At 34.9% G+C, this 21,402-nt stretch overlaps 1 protein-coding gene across 1 annotated transcript in view; it reads left to right on the top strand.

Moving 5' to 3' along the window:
- Positions 1 to 21,402, top strand: part of PTPRD (protein tyrosine phosphatase receptor type D) — a 317,656-nt gene that overhangs the window by 220,813 nt on the left and 75,441 nt on the right. The window contains exons 22-26 of the mRNA XM_066180841.1: positions 1,760 to 1,920; positions 7,244 to 7,258; positions 9,572 to 9,684; positions 17,596 to 17,715; positions 19,797 to 19,894. Coding sequence (XP_066036938.1) covers positions 1,760 to 1,920; positions 7,244 to 7,258; positions 9,572 to 9,684; positions 17,596 to 17,715; positions 19,797 to 19,894 — 507 coding nt within the window. The remainder of the gene's footprint in view (positions 1 to 1,759; positions 1,921 to 7,243; positions 7,259 to 9,571; positions 9,685 to 17,595; positions 17,716 to 19,796; positions 19,895 to 21,402) is intronic.

Consider the following 21,402-nt stretch of genomic DNA (forward strand, 5'->3'; position numbering starts at 1 on the left):
AGTACAAGATTTCTCTCTTGATTGGTATAATAGAGAATTTGAATTAAGGGAGGTCATGGGAAGGTCTGAATTTGTTTAACTTAGTAAAATGGGAGCTGGAGAGCTATGATTAAAATCTATAAATATGCTAAGGATGTCATCAAGAGGAGGGAAAAAATAAGATGAATTTGTAAAATAGTAAATGAGTTTAAATTAGTCATTAATACAGGATGGTTTAAAATCATAAGTGAAACTCTATTTGTTGAATAAAAGGTAATGTTTTACATTGTTGCCCTCGATACCCCTCTTTATCTTTTTCCAGGAATTTTTTCTGCCCACTCCAAAGCAAGAAGTGAAATACAAAGTTTCTTCTTGTAGCAATGAACCTTTTTTTATTTCTTGAGATTTCTAAACCTTGGAGAAAAAAAAATAAATCAGTCTACTTGGGTGGTTCAGGAATGGAACATGGAGACTTCGCAGTTTCCAGACAATGATCATAGACTTTAAACATAGGAAGGTTTTGGTGCCAGGTGCCAGGCGTAATAAAATGCTATAATGTAACTGGAGATTGTTGGTATAGGTGCTAGATCAGTAACACTCAGTGAGTTCCTCAGCTTTGCCAATCCTAATCCTGTCTCAAACCCAGACACTGTCATAGCCCTGAGCCCAAAACAAGGCCAAATGAAGTGTAAAAAAACATGTCTCCTTTGATAACACTTGTCCTGGCTTAGGGCATCTTTCAGAATACAGTGCAAACATAAATGGAAGCTAATCTCTTGTCCTGGTGATCTTATTCTGTTTTAGCTGACATTTCTGATCTACTACTGCATCATGTTTTCAAGTCCTTTGCAAGAACTTAGTTCAAATCCTAGTTTAGGGCTGATGAAGACACACTAGCACAGACAAGAAGTATGTACAAACAATTTTCCTGTTCTGACTTTACTGTATCTCAGAGTTCTTAAAATGATCCAGTTCTAGCAGGCTGGCTCTTCAGCCTCTCCAGTGTGTAATTTTAACTCTGCACTCAGCCACAGATCAAGCATTAGATCAGATAATAATAATAAAAAAAATTTCTCTTATCACGCATTTTATCCTAGGCCAGTTGGCTTTGCACCATCTAGTAAAGCAAAGATTTTTCAACAACCTCTGTTGGTTCATAATTTTTATGAAATTTGACCCATATGAAAGACTGAGTGTCTAGCTTCCCTTAATATTCTACAATGAATTCTCCCATTTTTCAGTCCTGAATTTGAGTTGTCTCCACCTTGTGTAGGTATATTCTGTCAGACAGTCTTTGACTGGGCAAATTGCACAGCACTATTGTTGTAACACTCTTTTCAAGGAACCTCCTTCATTCAGTCCCCTTTATTTTTATCTATAGCAGTCTTGGTATGGCAAAAGTACCCTTCAATATCATGCAGAAAAAAAGTGTTAAGCCAATATGAAAAACAAAACCCAAAAATTGGTAACTGGTGGGCTATAATTCTTAATGTCCTATTTATTTTCTCATTATCTGCTTAAGTTGCAGAGTGTTCTGCAAGGACTGTGTTACATGATTTGTCTGCAGGTCATTGCTAGTATGTGGAACACAAAATAAAGATGATAATAACAACATAGTGTTCAATTTGCAAGTTTGTATATTGCCTTCAAGAAGAATAGCATTTGCAGTTTGCTATGGGCATTGCATCATTATCTTCTATACATTTATTTTAGATGTGAGATAGTTAACATTTTAATGCATTGCTTCGTGATTAAGTAGAACCTATTTTTATTTCTACAGACCATGTATGCAACAAGCCCATATTCAGATCCTGTTGTATCAATGGATCTTGATCCCCAACCAATTACAGATGAGGAAGAAGGCTTGATTTGGGTTGTTGGACCAGTTCTTGCAGTGGTGTTTATCATCTGTATTGTTATTGCTATACTTCTTTACAAAAGGTAGGTTTATCTTTTAGTTTTCTTGCAAGGTATATAATTTCCCCTCTGTATTGGTCACTTCATAAGACTGTTCCACACTGTATTTTTGTACTACAATATTAACTGTCATTGCGTTGGATAGTTTGAAATTTATTAATGGCTTTCAGAATGCTGCAGAAATTTTTGACTGAAGGTTTCCCGTAATTACAGGTATGTGAGTAAATTTTTCTGCCATGACACTATATTAACACTAATGCATTTAAATGTTTTTTCCACTTTGTATACATTTGTATGCAAAGATACATTTGTATGTGAAGAAAGTAAATATGCCTTTGCACATAAATACGTATGGAACGTGCACATTTGACTTTTTAAATCTTGTTTATAGATGTATAATAGTAATACCTCAGGGGTTACATTCAGCTTGTTGTTAAATGTGATTTTCATCTCCACTCAAGTAATTTGAATTTTAACTTTTGACAGTTGGCCTCAATTTGGTAATGTATCTGTATGATTTTGAAGCTCTGATCTGAGAGATTAAAGAGACATCAAATAGCTGTTTTCTACTAATCTTTCAGTGAGATAAAATTTCACTCATTCTTCTTTCACTGTCTATGACACAGATTTAGTTTTGCTGTTACACAAAGGATTTCCCTCTGCCTTACAACATACTCAGTGAAAACTGTGTATGATGCGATAATATATATGTAGCAGCGTTTTACAGTGTAAATGAGTTAACATGGATAAAGATATTAAATAAAAACCAATGAATAAAACTCAAAAAGTTTTTTTTAATGTTTATATTTCATTCCTAATACATTTTTGAAATATATTAGTATATTTGAGGAATATTGCAAAGATGCTTTCAGTTTCTGGGGAGGAGGCACACCAGGAATAATTTTATTAAATTAAGTATCTCTTCTAAAAATGATGGCTATGATGCTATTACCTGAATATAAGTATTTAAATCTGAGCCTGTATGCTCCTCCCACCTTTAGTGCCTCCAGTCAAATACCTCTGAAGTTTTATGAAGAGAACTCTCTTCAGGTTTTGGAAAGAATTTTCTGTTCAGCAGTAATTAACCATTAAGTTCACCTTTGGATTCCAAATAGATGTACATTTATAGAATGGTTTTAGGGCTATAATCCTACAGCAGCATAGCACACAGTCTGTTGCTTGCAGATACTATGTCTCCTGAACATTTCTGGTAGTGCACAGTGTCTCAGTCGCATTAGTTAGCAGCTCTGTTTCTGTCCATCACTTCAGAAATTGGTCATTGGAGATGTGATAAAAGTGAAATACTCTTCTCTTCTGATTATTTTGAGGTATTAGAAGTAAATGTTTGCCTATACTACAAAAGAAATACAAAGAATAGTATATTAAGCAGATGTGCAAATGCTTCTAGAGTTACTGAGTACATTTATGGAACCAAAATAACAATCTGCTGAAATATTACCAAGAAAAAAAAAAAAAAAAAAAAAAAAAAAAGGAATATTCCACGTGTGAGCAGGTAAAATTTGCTCATCAATAGTGTGAAGACATTGTCATTCACTGAGAACAGGGACATGTTTTCCATCTGTTATTTACTACTTGTACTGGAACTGTTCGGGCAACTGTCCTTATGTATTTATTTATTTTTCTATTTTCAGCTATTTACTCTAATTTATTAAACTGCACTGATTTGGCAAATTACCTCTGAGAAATTATGACTGCAGTTTTAACAGTCTTTGTTCCTCTATGAGCTTTCATTTCTGTAAAAATCTAGTATATAATTGGATGTTTTTCCAAGAGTATATAACCTGAATGCAAGCTTACTGCTAGATTATGATAGATTTACTGACTGCAGAAGAGCAATGACAAGACAGTTGGGATATTTAGCATATTGCCTCAAGAAAACAGTGAAGTTTAATTTCTGAGTTAAATGAATTTTATGTGACTACAGGAGTTAGATGGGAAAATATATTAAAAAAACAAGCAAACAAGTAATTTTTGTGGATACAGAAAATTTTGCAAGTATATTTGCAGAATATATTGGGGTATAAATGCAACAAGTATGATAGAAAAGAAAATTATGGTAGAGGGCATCAGTCTAACTATGAACATACATGCAAAAAATATTAAAGAGGATTTTGTTAAAGGATGTGTGGTGCAAAGAGGAAGACCAAAAAATGACTGTGTCTTCTGAAGTGCAGAGAGCAGTAACTCAAATAAAGGTCAACTATGCTTAATTCCCTTTGTCCATAGAAACTTTGTGAACAGACTTGAACCACTAAGCTCATGATTTACAATACTACTTATACATTTTAATTACAATCACAGAGAAATTACGACTGCAGTTTCCAAAAGAATAATTTTATGAGGAGAAGTCTTGCCCTTCTTTAAAACAGACGTTATTAGATAGTGTGGATAAGTTGCATGGGTTGGTTTGAAATATGTTTAACTGTGCCAAAGACAAGGAATGAATGTTTGAACTTTTTATTATTTTTTTTAAGTTGTATAAAGGTTATTGCCTCTGCATTTACTCCTCTTAAAATCTGAAAGCAAAGATATTTCATGGAGAACTTTTTGGATCATATATTAGAATATAGCCAAAAGGTCATTGCAGTTTAGTAAGTAACAGCAATAGATGAGAATATTACTGAAGAGTACCTTTTCTTGCCATTGGACATACTATTGATATATAGCCAGCACAGATGAGGCCAAATAATATACTATGTGCGGAAGAGCTCACAAATCCACAGAACCAAAGGGCCACACCTCTGGAGTTTGCTCATCCCAGTCCTGTTCAGAGCATGGCCACCTGCAGCAGTTTGCTCAGAGGGATATCCAGGCAAGTTTTGTATAGCTAAGAGTGGAAACTCAGTGGCCTTTCTGGACAACTTGTTCCCATATTCAACTATCCTCACAGTAAAAACTATTTTTTCCTGAGTTACAGTTGACTATCTCTTGGCAAATGGAACTGACTTGGCCATTAATCCATTCAGTGTTCTCTGTCTTGCAGCAGTGAAACCACCCTGCAGTCATAGTGAAAGGGGACACTTATTTTGGAACAGATCTTTCCATCTCTTAAATGTTATAAGCAATCAAATCACGAGATCCCAGTAAATGAGATAAATCTCACTTCCTTTTTGACAATTTTCTTCTTGACAAGAAAAGAAATCTTTTCTTTGTTCAAAGATGGAGTATCTTATTCAGCTCAGTAAGATTTGTATCCAAAATCTCAAACAAAAGCAAATCTAGATAGATAGATGGTGTATGCCCTAGAGGAAATGCCTAACTATTAGGAGGTCTGCTTGAGCACAGTTTACATATATTTTATGTATTTGATGCATGTTCAATTACATAGGATCTGGCTGATTAGGAACTTACTTAGTGAATGTTAAAGAGCTTTAGAAATTATGTGGTGTTTCTGAGAAATGGACAAACTAGAAGGAAAAGTGTATGTTCCCATGAAGCATCGTGTCATCTCATTCTTGGGGTTTGGCTTTATTTTTCTTTTTTTAACAAATGAATATATGTAGCTATTCCTAGTCATTTTTTAAGAAATCACAAATTCCCTAATTTCAGTTTTCCAGTGAGGAAGAGAAAAAGGGTCTTCATTCTAGATATTTCCATCACTAAGGAAGAGAAATTAAAGCCATCTTGACAGACTTTGTGTTGTTTGCTTTTATAAAGTGCAGCTTTTTGATTTGGTTCAGGGGACTGTAGCCTAACTTAAATCTTTTGATTATGGTAACTTTGACACTCTGAATCATAGCATAATAGATTAGTTTGTGTTGGAAGGGACATTTAAAGGTCATCTGGTCCAACCTCCTGTGATAAGCAATGACATTTTCAGCTAGGTCAGGTTTCTCAGAGCCCCATCCACAGGCCTTGAAAAGATATGGCATCCACCACCTCTCTGGGGAATCTAATTAATTAGTGCTTCATAGCCTTCATCATAAAAAAAAAAAAATCTTCCTTCTGGCTGGTCTGTATCTACCCTCTTTAAAACCGTTACCCCTTGTCCTGTCATTATGGGCTCTACTATAAAAGCCTGTCCTCATCTTTCTTGTAAGTCCCTTTAAGTACCTGAATACTACAATAATGTCTCCCAAAGCCTTCTCTTGTCCAAAACAATCCCAGCTCTCTCAGCCCTTCCTGTTCCACCCCCCTGATCATTCATTTTTGTGGCCCTTTTCTGGATTTACTCCAACAGATCCATGTCTTTTTTTGTACTGATGACCCCAATACTGGATGCAGCACTCCAGGTGGGGTCTCACCAATGTGAAGTAGAGACAGAATCACCTCTTTTGAACTTCTGGTTCCCTGCTGAATCTTGAGCTGTAACAAGAAATATACTCTTAAGAGGAAAAAACCCTCAAATGTTAAAAAAAAGGACAAAAATGCAAAATGGGAAAAAGGAAAATCTTAAGTAATGATGAGGAATTATAAAGATTTTCTCATAATGTGTGTAATCAGTAATTGTAAAATGAAAGCTATAAAAATGTTTGTAGAACCCCTGTTTATTATGATCAACATAGAGAAAGATAAACACTGTAGCTATAGTGTGTGTGCATTATAGAACATATTGGTGAGAGATAATAAATTATTTTTCTTGTTTACTTAAGCTTTATAGATCTTAGATCACTACAGATCTATACAAATCACTGTAGACCTCTAGTAGATGACATTCATTTTAAATCTGAAAAAGCAAGTAGTACTTCATCGGAAAAAGATTTATGGTTACCTTACTTTCCAGCATACTGTTAAAAAATTCTTGTTATTTTATTACCTGGTTTTGTAAAACAGTTTTAGAAATTTTCGTTTAATGTTATATTTTTTTAATTTAGTATGTCTTATGTGTCTCGTATATATAACCTTGTTCATCACTTCCTTTTCTCTTCCTCTTCTCCCTTTCTCTCCTTCCCATTCTAGTCTGCCCTCCACTTTCGTTTTTCCTCTCTTCCCTCCTTTCATCTCTCTTCTTTCTAGAAAGTAAGAGGGAGCTACATTTCAGTGAGATGTAATTTTTCAATGTAATGTTCTCATGGCTTAAATTAAACACCCATCCTCCAGTATCTCACTGGATAAAATCTGAAGTCTCATTTCTTGGCAGATAGTGTTTTAAAAAGGTATTTTTCAACAGAAGATTCACTTTGGACATGATCTAGTGTCCTCCATTAATGCTATGATTTCCAACCATTGAATATTTTGATGAGCTGTCATTTCTTAATTTGGTTTATTAACATATCTTTACTGCAAATCAAAATTTCTTCTATCTCATATTTTCATGCTAATTCTCTGTGCTGCTGGTCAACTAACATTTCACCTTTTCTTCCCTCCTTGCTGCATTAAAATGGAGCAGTAAACCTGACAGGTGAGACGTGAAAAATAATCATTCTTTATTTAATACAGAAAAGGGGAAAAAATAGAAAAAAAAATCTACCATGGTAATGATCTAAGACAAAGTATCTGTCAGTCTTTAGTGAATGTAGGCAGTTATCTATCAGTATGAGAGTGACTGCAAGATTGGCTATATTATTTACAGCACTGAAAAGTAATGTAATACAAGCTTCAGAGTTTCACTGAGGTTTTTTTGTGTCTCTATGGGGTAAATTTTCAAGAGATAGCAGAGCTTGAAATGCTCATACAGTTCTATATGTGTTTTAGTGATGTGCAAGCAGTGGTTGTACGTAGTAACCAAAGTTCTTGAAGGAATCCATGGTTGTAGTTGAGGAATTAGCTGCTCCGAATCTTTGTAATGTCCCACATACATAAACTCAACACTGACTTACAGTTCTACAAGTGAAAATGATACAGTGATATCATTTGTCCTTTGTGGATTTTTTCCCCCACCTATCTCAGAAACATTGCATGATCTAGAAGAATTGTTATGCCTTCTATAGACTGGAGAGGTTGATTTAAAAAACCAGAATATTCCTCCAATTAATAATACATAATAAACCCCTCTGTTATTCTGTAAGTATTCAAAATATTCAGACACATTAGAAGAGATTTTAGTGGTTTTATTAAATTAATGTGAAATTACAGCCTGGTACTTAGTTTCAAGTGGGAAAAAAGTTAAATGAAGCTTGTCCCTGGACACTTCCAGAAACTAAAAGAGACTGAAGACTCCTAGACTTAAAGAAAAGGAAATACAAGTTAAAAGACTTTTTGAAAGCTACATCACACATCTTTAGTAAGAAGAAAAAAGCACTAGGGCGTAGTGCTACTGTAGTAGGAGTTTGGAATAGTCAGAATCAAATGAAAGGAATCTCAAATGTGTTTTTTCATAGCAATTTTGTTTTAAGAAGATTAAAAACAATAATCAGATTTAAATTTTTATTGCTTCATTAATAAGAAGTTAATACATATGTTAAGGTATTTGCTGGAGAACAGGTGGAGTGTCTTTACAGTAAAGTAGTTTTAATTTTTTCAATAAAACCATAGGACTAATGACTTTCAAAAATTCATACAATCGTTTTGGTGTCTGACATTTTTGCATAACTTTTGAAATCTCACTGTATGTCACCTGATCTTCATTATTTCAAGAGCAGCAAGAAATTGACTGAAATAATAACAGATTTATCATTGTCATATTGTGAGTCAATTAGGAAAAAGATAGTGTTATGTTAATGTAAATACTGGGCACCTGGAAAACATTCTGCATGTATTACCCTTAAAATAATCTCAGTTCTGTTTTCACAACATAACTCTTCCTCTGTTTGCTTCTTCATTTTATGTTACATGAAAACATTGTTTTTTTTCATTCAGGACCCCACAGATAACTAATGAAGAAAGATTCCACTGTCTGTATAAAAATGCAGCATAGTAGCTACTCTTCATGTAACTTGGTTCTCCATGTTTTACATCAGATAATGATACGTACAGATAATGGGAGTCAGTTTTAACAAAAATGTCAGTAACAACACACATGGATTCTGCTGCTCTCTAGAGAAAGGAAACACAGACAACTTTGTTTTTCTTTTTCTCTTCCATTCTCTCTTTTTTTTTTTTGAACTTTCCTTCCTTTGCAGTGAAAGTCTTAATTTTATTAGAAATATTCACACAGATCTAAGCCTTGAATATATGTAGACGTGATAAGACATATGAAGATTGCATATTTCAGCTGTTACAAAGATGAGAGAAAACAGAGCAAATTTTTACATTCTAGAATATTAAAAGAATAGATGTCTTCTCAAATAGATGTCTTCTGTACTGTTCTTTCTCATATTAAAAATACCTAAAGAAATCAAGTTTGGGTTTTTTTTAATAATGATGCAGAGCTCTGTGTATTAAATAAGAAATATTTAATGACAATAACTTGGCGTGGTCTAGCTCAAGAGTTGGCTGCTTTTTTTATAAAGGTATAGCTAGGTAGCATTTAAAATAGGAGAATTGTCTGAATTTTTATATGTTTAGTGTTATAAGAGTAAAGTATTAGGATGAAGGGAAGGATGTTCTGGAAGATCAGTTTAGGGTAGAATGCAGCTACTTTCTCTCGTCGTTTTACTACTGCAAAATGTAGGTACCCTACCCACCACACCTAATTATGTTATCTTTGCACTGGATCAAATAATTTTTAAGAAATAAACATCTTGCCTTCAGAATATGATGCTGAACACTCAGGCACCTTTGTGAAGCTAACATGTCCATCTTCTGTTCACGTGTATTCGCCTTCTCCATGCAGGAAAAGGGCTGAATCTGATTCTAGAAAGAGCAGCATACCCAACAGCAAGGAGGTCCCCTCTCACCACCCCACAGATCCAGTGGAGCTGCGACGCCTTAACTTTCAAACTCCGGGTAAGATGCAATAATAACTCACTGAGACCTCTATGATCACAGGCTGATTACTGATGCTATTACAGAAAAGAAAGGTTGATGGTTTGAAAATACTTATTTTGATTGAGGGTTTGGAGAGTGTTTTTTTCTGGTTTTGCTGCAAAATATATTTCTTTGTTAGCTTTGGAAATAATTATTTAATTCCTTTATTTAAAAGAAAAGCCTGCTTGAAAAAAAAATTGAAGTTTTTTAAAAAAGACCCCAAAGATACATATGCTGTATGGGTGAGTTTTATGTGCTAAAATTCCAACTTAAATCTAACAATGCTAGAAAATATTACTGGGAAATGTACATCCCTCTGTTTATTAATGATATTTTATGGACACTTCTTTGTAAATAGGCCTCCATTTTATCTACTGCATTATCAGGTAATACATTATCATCATTGTGAGTTCCACTGGTTTGCAAATGTACAATACAAAAGAGAAATACATAACTCGATAAATGTCTTCTTGTTGAAAATAAGGCTGTATGTTATGGTCAAAGAGGATATTAATATGTCAGTATTTTTGAGGTCAGAATTAACACGCTCTCAAATACTTTATTAAATTATTTTTTTCATTAATCACTGTTTTCTTGAAGTGGTTTAATCTGATACCAAGATGCAGCAAGAGAGAAATATTTAAACTAGTGTTTTTACCACATTTGCAGGAGTCAACTTCTACTTAAATTAGCTTTGTTTTGATTAAATTATGTCCCAGTAGACTTGTTTTCTACTACAACATGTTTGCATGGAGTCTGATGCTAATTAGGTGCTGAATCTTCATGAGCCTTGTGTTTTTGTCAAACTTACTACATTAAGTAAAAAAGGTACTGAATTCAAGTTCATGAAAGCAGGAAATTAAGTGCTTGAGATGCTGAGGATTAGCTGCTGAAGTTGACATGATAAATACTATTAAAGGGTTAAGTGAACATGCAAATCTTGTTCCTGATCTGAACAATGACTGTGTTGAGTTGATGTTGCCCCAGAAGGAGTGTATCTGCAGAGTAATGAATGCTAAAGACCCACACTTCATGCGCATGGCAGAAGTAGAAAGGGAGGAGTCTAGAGGCTTGAGTTTTGCTCCAGCCATGCTTTTTCAGTCTGTTCCAGTACACTGCTCCTAGCAGCCCAGAAAAATCATGTGTGTTTTAGGAGCACATCTTCTAATTTAATTTCATCTTAGTCTGGGAATCTTGTTGACATGCTCCGGGAACTGTCTACCACAGGAACTTAAATACAGTAAATGCAAATAATTGAAAGTTTTTATTCAGTATCCTTGTGAGGCTACAATTTCAGTGTAAGCTCATTGTTTCTGGGTGAAGTTCTCATCCTTTACTCAGCACTTTTGTAAAAGTTTTAAAGGGTTTTACAGCGAAGGAAATATACATGCAGATCTTTGAAACACGAGAAGAAAAAATATTGTTCTTAAAGTCTAGCCTTATGCCTTAAACAAGTAATTGCTTGTATATAGTTATATAATGAGTAAATGGCTTACTGGAATGCCGGAATGGTTTTGTTTAAAAAAGATCTCTGGAATCATTTACTCCAACTATTAACCAAGCACCTTGTGTTCAACAATAAACCATGTCCTGAAGTGTGACACCCACATTTTCTGAGCATTCCAGGGCCAGTGAATCCACCACTTTTCTGGGCAGCCTGTTCCAATGCCCGATGACCCTTTCATCATGAAGAATTTTTTCCGAATATCTAATCTGGACCTCCTCAGCATACCTTGAAGCCTTTTCCTCTTCCTGTATCACTTGTCACCTTGGGAAAAGAGACTGCCCCCACCTGGCTTCTTTCAGGCAGCTATAGAGAGCAGTAGGGTTTCCTCTCAGTCTCCTTTTCTCCAGGCTAAACACCTCCAGCTCCCTTAGCTGCTCCTTACAGGACCTTTGCTCCAGATCCTTTACCAGCTCCATTGCCCTTCTCTGGTCTCCCTCCAGCACCTCAACATCCTTCTTGCACTGAGGGGCCCAAAACTGAATAGAGGATTTGAGGTGTGGCCTCACCTGTGCCCAGTACACTGGGGCAAACTCTGCCCTGGTCCCACTTGCCATACAATTGCTGAGAAAAGCCAGGATACCAGGATGACCTGCTCAATGACCTTCTCCAGCATCAAGGCCAGACTGACAGGCATGTAGTTTGCTGGATCCTTCTTCCTGCCCTTCTTGTTGATAGCTGTCCTATTTGGAAACCTCCAGTCAACTAGAACATTCCCAGTTATGCAGGACTGCTGGTATGTGAGGGATGGAGGCTCCGTGAGTACTTTAATCAATTCCCTTGCTACCTTTGGGTGTATCCCATCCAGTCCCACACAGTTGTGCATATCTAAGTGGTGTAGCAGGTTGCTGACCATTTTTTCCAGGATCACAAGCACTTCATTCTGGTCCCCATCTTTGTCTTCCAGCTCAGGGAGCTCAATACCCACACAACAGTTGATATTGCTATTAAAAATTTAGGCAAAGACAGCATTAATTATTTCAACCTTTACCTCATCAATCGTCACGATGTTTCCCTCTTCATCCAATAAATAATGGAATAATAAGTAGATATATAAGCCTAATTTTCTGTGCTCTATTTATTTAGATGCATAATCTTACCTATCTATTTAGTATTCATCATAATTAAAATGAAACATGACGGAAAAACACCCTGCTGCCAAGTGCTAACATACAAAATTAATTTATTGTAATTAATTCTTAATTTACATTGAGAAGGTAAAGTTATTAAGAAATAGCAGAATCTGTGGAACTTGTAGACACTGTAATTCCACCTCACTGGTCTAAAAAGGACTGGAGAGGAATTAATGGCTGTAGTTTATCTGTGAAGTTTGCAGTTTTCTGTGAAGTTATTTGAGCAGAACATCTGCAATCTGTTTCTACTAGGAACTCCTCTTCTTTGCTATAATCCTTTTCAGAGATTATTACTTCACCATTATTATGAAAAATACAGTACATCAAATGATGATCTTTTTCCTATTATTGTACTTCTTAAGATCACTTGACAGAGGTCAGGCCACTATACTACTCAGCATACAACCAAATATCAAGGAGAAAAATCTTACCCCAGTAGATTTGTCTTACTCTATTACACTTGCTAATTAACATGTTCTTAATATGTAAACAGTCACAGTGAAATCAAGGTACAGTTCTTTCATTAGTAAAAGCAGAATTTCACTTAACTCACATTAACTTCAATTAGGGCTACTATGTCATTAAAATCTGATTAACTTTGGTGTTTAGATCCTACTGGAATATTCATCCATCTCCCAACCAGCAGCACAGCATCAAATAACATACAATTTTTTTTTTTTTAATATATACATAGAGAAAGTACAGAAAGGCTGTACATTCAAGATATCAGCTTTGTAGTGTTTGTTACTCTTTCACTTTCAAATATATGGGTTTTATTTTCTACAGGATAGCAGAACTAGATGGGGATTACTGCAAATGAGGCAACTGAAGGAAGGGCGTAGGGCTGATGAGTTTATGTGTTGAGTTCCTTTTACTGAGAAATCTGCTGTCACCCTCATAAAATGAGGCATTTCTCAACATTGCCTACAGATAAAGCAAAGGACAGAGTGGTGAATGTACTTTCAGTACAAATGCATCAAGGTAGATGATTTGACATAGTTGTTACTCTAATGATTTATTTCTTTAGATTGTGAATGCATCTGAAGCTTACTTGGAGCTTTCCTGGTAGACCAACTGCTTTCAGTGGGAGAGGAAAAAAATTTCTAATGAATCCATAATGTATAGAAGTGTTTGAGAAAAAAATTCTAAATTGCATTGGCATATTTGGACTGGCAGTTTTCACTGGAGAGGTGAATGGGACAGTCCTATAAAATTATGAGTTGTTGTAAACTTTAGTACTTTAAAAGATTTCTAAGCAGCCTCATTCCAATAAGGCTATCAGTCATATATTTTGTATAAGGAAAGACATGTTCAGATGCAGATACAGAAATAATTTGAAAGCTAAGTCCTTGGAGTAAATTTGAATTTCTAACCAAAATTTTAAATTACTCCCAATACAGGTGATTAGGTATATATTTTCGACACAAAATATGAGAAAGAAATAATTTTTCTTTGGTGATATTTAGAGTATCGTTTTAGCACAAATATGTTGTACTTGTCATAAAATTTTCAATTCCGCATGAAGATGCTATAAAATTTCACAGTCTAAACTACCAGCACAGGAAATGTCTTGCTTTCCTTTCACTTTTTATTGTCTACATTCTTTAAAAATATAAAATGATCTGAAGAGCTCTAACCTAAAGAGTTTCCTATCTTACCCTGTTCAGAAAGGATCAAATTTGTTTCTGGCTTCCCTCCTCATTGGGTGGAGTAACTCCATAGGTAAATTTCACACTTTGCTTTGACATTTGGAATAGCCCACAGTTCTCCTATCTGAGAACAAGATCCCAGGTCCGTGTGTGTTATCCAAAAATGTGTATGTTTTAGATAAGCCCAAATGCCAGTGAGTGGGTCACAGCAGTGCCAAGTCCTCTTTGAGTAAACGTGAAAATACCCAATCTCTCAGTAGGCTTTGATTTTTAAGTCTGTTATTCTTCCATAACTGGAATAGCTGAAGAAAAGTCTATCACATTCTTATCTTTCTACAAGTTTCCTATGAAACACAGAATTAAAACCATTAACCTGGTGCACAAATTTTAGAGGTCTCTGTGCCACATAGGAGAGTTAAGGTAAAGAAGGGGTAGTAATTAAGCCACACAAAAGGTTTCATCAAATAAGGTGGCTCGGTTGTGCAGAGGAAAATTAACTGAAATTAAGTAGTTTGAGTGAGTTCTGAGAGATCCAAGGCTCAGGCTGACTTCAATCTGCCAATCAGCCAGAGAACTAAATTGAGTCATGCCTCAAAAGTGACTGATTTTTTATCCTTATTTAACTATAAAATGTGTCACACTTATAAGTAATTTTTGTAATTGGGTGCTAATTGAACAATTATCTTATTATATCTTACGAACTAAATAACATGCTTTGAAATACAAGAAAAATAAATAGAGTTATTACAGCTCTAAGTTAAAGACTTTTTTTAATTAGATAAGTGCTTACTAAACACTTATTCCCTGAGTTGCTAAGGAATTTCCACAACTTATTTCCATGATAAAGCAGAAAAAGCATAGAACATGTTCAGAGAAAAAGTATGCAAATTAAAAAAGGGTGGAAAAAGTGATGTCTGAATTTAGTTATCTGCTTTGCAAGACAGCATGAATTTCTTTGTGCAATTTATCCACTCAACATCTGTTTATGAGACTCATGACAATGCTGAAGGAAGTACTGTGCTTTGTCTCCATGGCAAAAACAGACTAAAGTGCTTTCTCATAGGGAGCTCTCGTACATATAGGTCTTCCTATGAACATGTGTCACCTGGAGGACTTAGGCACCTAAGATAGGTACAGCTTCCAATGCAAACCTTTCTCTGATATCCCACTTCATGAAAATCTGGAGGAACCCAATATCTGCTTAGCTAGAAGATGAAGCTGAAAATTCTTCTCTTCACAAGAGTTATCCTTTTTTTTTCCCCCCTGGATTTTAGACCATTGTTTTTGTGACGTCTTATTGTATTTGACATTTTTAGATCAGGATCTGAAAATTAGGTTTCCCCTTTTCTCACTATAGGTGTCTGACGCGTCAGAGGTGGTCTTCTGCTATGAGGCTATGGAGATCTTAAGGCTCATTGTTAAAGCTCAGTCTTTGTTGCAGAAAAAGAGAAACTGTTTTCGTTCCAGAATAGTTATCAAGTTTGGAAGAACATAAAATATTCTGGAATAAAATGTGATATAATTTTGCAATATTATATATGCACTTGCAATTATTTTACAATAGCTATTGCATAATTATATATTTCTCTAGAAGTTTGTCTTGTAAATTTGTCTTTGTAATTTCCTGCTCTGGCCTAGCTCTGGCACTGTGAAAATGAAATTTTAAAGTAACAGGAACTTTTTTGTCATGTGCTAAAGGCATTCTTGATAAACTTCCATGGATGCTGAATTCCTACTGAATTAGGGTCATCCTTACTTTTTTCCGTTTTCCATGTCTGAATTTAAAGTAGGTCTTTTCTTCTATCTTTTTGATAAGTCTCAACAACCACTGTTACTGATTCCTTCATTTTCTGTAAAGGGATATCTTAATCAATATAGATTGGTATGTAGAAGAGTGTTCTGTGTTATTAAATAAAAATGAGGAGTTTGTAGAGTCACAGACAATTAATTCAGTTAGACCTAGAGTACCACTCATTTCCTGAAGAAATTTCTGCAACAATCATGTGTCACATTTTCACTTCATGTGGATTGTAGTCTGTACACTAGCTGTTAACTTCTAACTTTATTCTTGTTTATTGTGGGTATGTCAACCTACAGTTCCAAAATGGTAAATAACTGTGTGCTTCATAAATGTTTCTAAAAGCCCTCATTGTAAAATGACAACAAACAAAATCCTAATTTAACGCCCTAATGACAAGCCTAAAACACCCACTTGATTAGATGGGATAAAGGAATATAATTAACAGGTTTAATGTCTGTTGATATGCAGATGATTTCTGACCTTGCTCTCTTAGTTTTTTTCCTTGATATTAGTGGCCAAATAGTATTTCATGTTCCTTAGTCATGTATTTGCCACAGACTAACCAGAGGATAATTCTACACTATAATCAAACTATATATTGTTATTTAATTCATGTAAAGGGGTTACTACTAGGCTGCATAAGATCAATTACATTTGGCAATCTTCTACCAAATCTTATTGGATTCCTGTTGTAGACAGGAAATAAATTTTTTTAGTGGGCACAATTTCAAGTGTGTTTTGCATGTGGTGGTTTTCCTTTCTTTGAGTTTTCAGGTGTTTGTTATCTCTTTTTTTTTTTTTTTAAGAGATAGCCTATTTAAAAGAGAATTTGAAAGCATGTTTTCAGCATGGTATTTCTTTTGAATTTTTAGCATGTCCCAGGATCTGTTGTAATTTAGCTGTATTTTGTCTTTAAGTTTTTGTGTTGTCATAACATATGTTGATTGGTGTGGGAGTGTGTCATCAAATAAGTGTATTTTCTTATTTGTAACCACAAAAAAAGTGAGTTTAGTGTATTTTAAGTGGGATCTTTCTGAAGTTCTACACCTACTCAGTAGAAGCCTCATGCTTTTGTGTGAGGTGTGATGACATCTTAGGATGTTCATTCATAGCATATTCTGTTATGATTCACAGACTGATTATGTAACAAAAGTCCTCCAGCAATTCTTTTAAAAAATAGCTACTTCTATCATACTAGTAGAACACATCTTGTATATTTAAAATATGAAAATAGACCAAATGCAATTAGTTCACAAGTTAACTGCCAAATATTATCTGAGGAATTTTTTTCAAACTGTAATTGCTGAAAATGAGATACAGAGGAAGGGTTTAAATGCAGTTAAAATTTGTCAGCTTCTGAAGTTGTAAGTAGTTCCTCTCCTGCCTTAGAAAAAATTACCTTCAAATTTCTTATTTGCACGAAGCGTTTAATATGAAATCTCCCCTTGTAAATGTCAAGTGTCATACAGAGAAGCATATAAACAAAAATAATTTTAAAAAAGAATGGGTGTTTAGCATCTTTAGAAAAATATTCCTTCACAGTAAGATAATTATTATGATTTGTGTTCATGATGCTGGTGATTTAGTCAGGTTCATTGTGTGATGAGTGAGTCTCATACTCACTGGGTTTATGACCTTTATATTTATAGCAGGGTAACTGCACCTTTAAATATCTTAGCTGAGTTGCCAGATGCTGTTTTGTGCATGTCTGAAGTGCCTGTATGTACAAGATTGATTGATTATGATGGTCTACTGCTGTTACTAATTTGTTTCCCATTTCCGATTGGCTTTTACTTTTTACAGCTTTGAGCAGTAATTCAGTCCCCTACGCCTCCCTGATTGGCTCTGTGTCCTCCCTCTCTAGCCAAACTACCACTCAGTCCTTATATGATAATAACTCTCTCCCACGATTCGCTCGAAAAGGTCTAAACATCTTTGTCTCTATTATTTTCTCTGTTCAAGCACTGTTTTAGATGTACATCAGTCCACCTCCATTTCTGGATCAATCTAGAGTTCTCTTGTGCCTTTTCACCCACATATTTTCCATAGGGGTGCTTGATCTGGATCAAACCGTCTAATTATTAGATGACTGTCAGCCACACTCATATTGAGAGTACTGAAGTCCTAAGTAAAATTTGTAAGAAAATGGGAGAGAAGCAGAGGTGCAACAAATAAATTAGTACTTAGAGACTAATTTTTTTTATTGGAATTTTTAAAGAATATCCCCACTGATCTGAGTATTCTGCTTTGTTAGTTGACTGACAACTTGCCTAATGTCTTGCTGTCACAGATGTGCTATGAAGATTCTCTAAAATACACACATAGGTCTGACATAGGGTCAGAAGAATTAGGGCCAATGTTGCTGGACATTATTTTGGAGACTATTATGATACTTGAAACATCAAAGAATCTAAAAGAAAATAAGAATTAAAAACAGAATCAAAATATTTAAAATAATTAAAACACATACATATAGTGTGACTGTGTTGCAACCACATGGTCATTTTCAGCTATGTTTAAAAGGAAATGTGAGTCAACTGTCTTAGGCATGCTCTTGAAAGTCACGGTGACAAAGCAAACTGCATTGTGCAACATGCCTTCCAGCTTGAGCCCCCTTGAGTCATCAGTGTTTTCCCTTAGTAATTTCAAGAGATCCTGGGGTTCACTAGCTTAACTTTTTCTTGCCAGCTCTGATTTCTCCACTAAGCTATTGAAACCTCACTTTCATTATAGATGTGATAGTATAAAGTACGAAGAGAAGAATGCAAGCATTTTGGAGAACGCTCATGAAGACTAACAACTTGAAATAAATATGTTCACAAAATTTTGCCTGTCAAAGCTTAAGCTGGCAGATTGTTCTAGTTGACCCCATATCTTTTCTATTTTTTTTTTTTTTGCCTTGCTGTCTCTTTACCCCCTAACACACCCACCTGTACTTCCAATTCTAAGCTCTCTTTCACTTAGTATCCTCATCAGTGGACAAAGATGTTTACACCTGAAGTAGATTGTAGGTACTTTTAGGGGTTGATAAATGGGGTTTTAGATTAAGCGTATTTTAAGGTACTAGTGCAGTCAGCATGTGTGTCCAGCCAAACTGTACAACCCCTGCTTCTACAATCTGCTACTAGTGAAAACATTTTTGAAGTTCTAATTGTCTTATGTCCAATGTTGTCTTCAGTGATTATTGTCTTAAAGCAGTGATGCATGTTGTTCTAGTCATTCATAGCTGCATGTCAGTCACCTCAGAAGTCTGTAAAATACTTAAGTATTTCTAATTTAGAGTACACAGTCAGTCTTCTATATCTTGATGCATTATTATTATTATTATTATTATTATTATTATTATTATTATTATTATTATTATTATTATCCTTCAATCTTTCCATTTCATTATTTTATGATTTATATTATAGGTTAGTTTTATGTTGGTTTAGGTTTCTTTTTTTTACTATTTCCTTTGCAGGTTCAGGTGTCTCTGGTTACACTGGTAACCTTCATTATTCAAATTCATTTTTCTTGATTATGCAGAAGTCACTTTGTTTTCTGTCAAAACACTATTGTTTCCCCTTTGAGGCTCTTTCAGTGTCTGTTTCTCAGCTCACGTTTTCTCATCTAATTCAAGAGTTTTCATTTCATGCATTGCGGTAGAAGGAATTTGAAATGACATTAAGTCATTACTCAAAGCAGAGGTCAATATCAGGTCTGTCTCATTTTTCCATGTGTAGCTAAACTCATTGACTCATCTGAGAGTAGCTCTTTCCTCTACACTGGGAATGTTAGCTTTGGGAATATGTTTGGTGACTTCTTTTAATTTGGCTTCAGAGCTCATATATGTAGAGCATGTCCTGCTTTGAGTAACCAAACTGTTTGCCTGCTTCTCTCACATATGACATCTTTACTACTTACGCATTTATAGACATTCTAACTACTGCATTTTCTAAATTTTAGAGCAATGCCATCACTGTAGTTTACTTTAAATTTTGTTCTTCTGTCTTGTTCCACAGGTATGGCCAGTCATCCACCAATACCTATCTTGGAACTTGCAGATCACATTGAAAGATTGAAAGCAAATGACAATTTGAAGTTCTCACAGGAATATGAGGTATTTTTCCCATTTCTTCACTATTCAAATTTTATATGTCATGCTTGCCATTTCCCAAGACCTCTCTGATATGGTGCCAGGTTTGTATGTTATTAAAACCATGATAAAAAATGGTGTAAAATTACTACATTGGTGAGTAGCTCCGACACATACAGTGGCTCCTTTGCTCATAAAATCCTGTTCTCTTTTTATGAGGATACATGTCAGGCAGATTCCATGGACACATACTTAAAGTAATATGTGAATGATACAGCATAGACTTGTTTTAATGTACACAAAACAACTCTTCCCTGCAATTTAAAGATCCTTAGAACATTTTAAAAATCTGTATAATATTGGCAGGACACATACAACAAAAGCTCCAAAGAAGGTTCAGTCCACTGCTTTAATTTTACATGAGATAAAAGACTTTGCAAGGGCTTGGTGTCTCTTCTACTAATGTAGCAGTTTTAGGACATTGTATTTTCCTCCTGTAAAAAATACCACTTTGATAAATTGTGAATGATGGTGTAGAAGAGCATGAAAGAATTTAACTGGAAGACAGTAATCATTTACCAGCCACCTTGTCAGTAACCCATGGAGTATATAGGTATTGCTATAGTGGAGAGTAACAGCCTCTCAATTCAGTAATTTGTGGCTGAAGGGTCATAGGGAGCCATCCATTAAACCTGGTAAATTATAGCTGTTACTTTAATGCCAAAATACTCTCTATGTCAAAAATATGTGGATGAAGTATGCAATGAACCATCAGTAAACAAGTGCTTCTATAAATCAGCTATAGGGGATCATGTTGGTGATCCAAGGATTAACAGCTCCCAGAGGGATCATTGACACCGTGTTTTCCTTATGGTCTGTTGTGTCACTAATCCTTGCTTAAAATCCTCCAACACTTTGTCAGCATGGTGAAGAAAAAGCCTGTGTTGCTCTTTTTTTTTTAGGGACTACACATAAATTGCTTTTGAAGGTTTGTATGGACACTTGCCATGCAAAAACAACCACTCAAGAGGACTTTCACATGTTAGTTTCATAGTAACATATTGCTGCAGGGTACATGGAAACCCTATACATTTCCATTGTATTTTAAAGGTCTTGACAGAAGATGTTAAAAATTAATGCTAAGTATGATAAAGAACTACAATTGCTTATTATTTAATTGAATGCAGTATTCAGAAAGCCCTAAAGACTGCTTTTAAAATGATCTCACTAGATATTAAAAGGAAAGTATAGTTTCAGCAATTCCTGGAAATAAATTTGTTTGAAGAACAACTTAGAATTGCTGTTTACTGTTGCAGTCATAAAAAATGTGAGAGAATCTCCTCATTTTTCTGTGTTCTTAAGTATGAAGATTGTAGCATTTAAATAATCAGACAAGGAAATTTATGTCACAGAATGTTCACCATAATAAAAGATAACATCTAGTAAAAATTTTAAAACCATTTCCTGTTGTACTACTTGCAAATTAATTGTTTTTCCTGTATAGAAAAATCCAAGTCATTTACAAGTCATGT

Source organism: Chamaea fasciata, unplaced genomic scaffold (assembly GCF_029207755.1).
Source record: "Chamaea fasciata isolate MVZ Bird 193981 ecotype frontalis unplaced genomic scaffold, bChaFas1.0.hap1 SCAF_4, whole genome shotgun sequence".
NCBI lineage: Eukaryota > Metazoa > Chordata > Aves > Passeriformes > Sylviidae > Chamaea > Chamaea fasciata.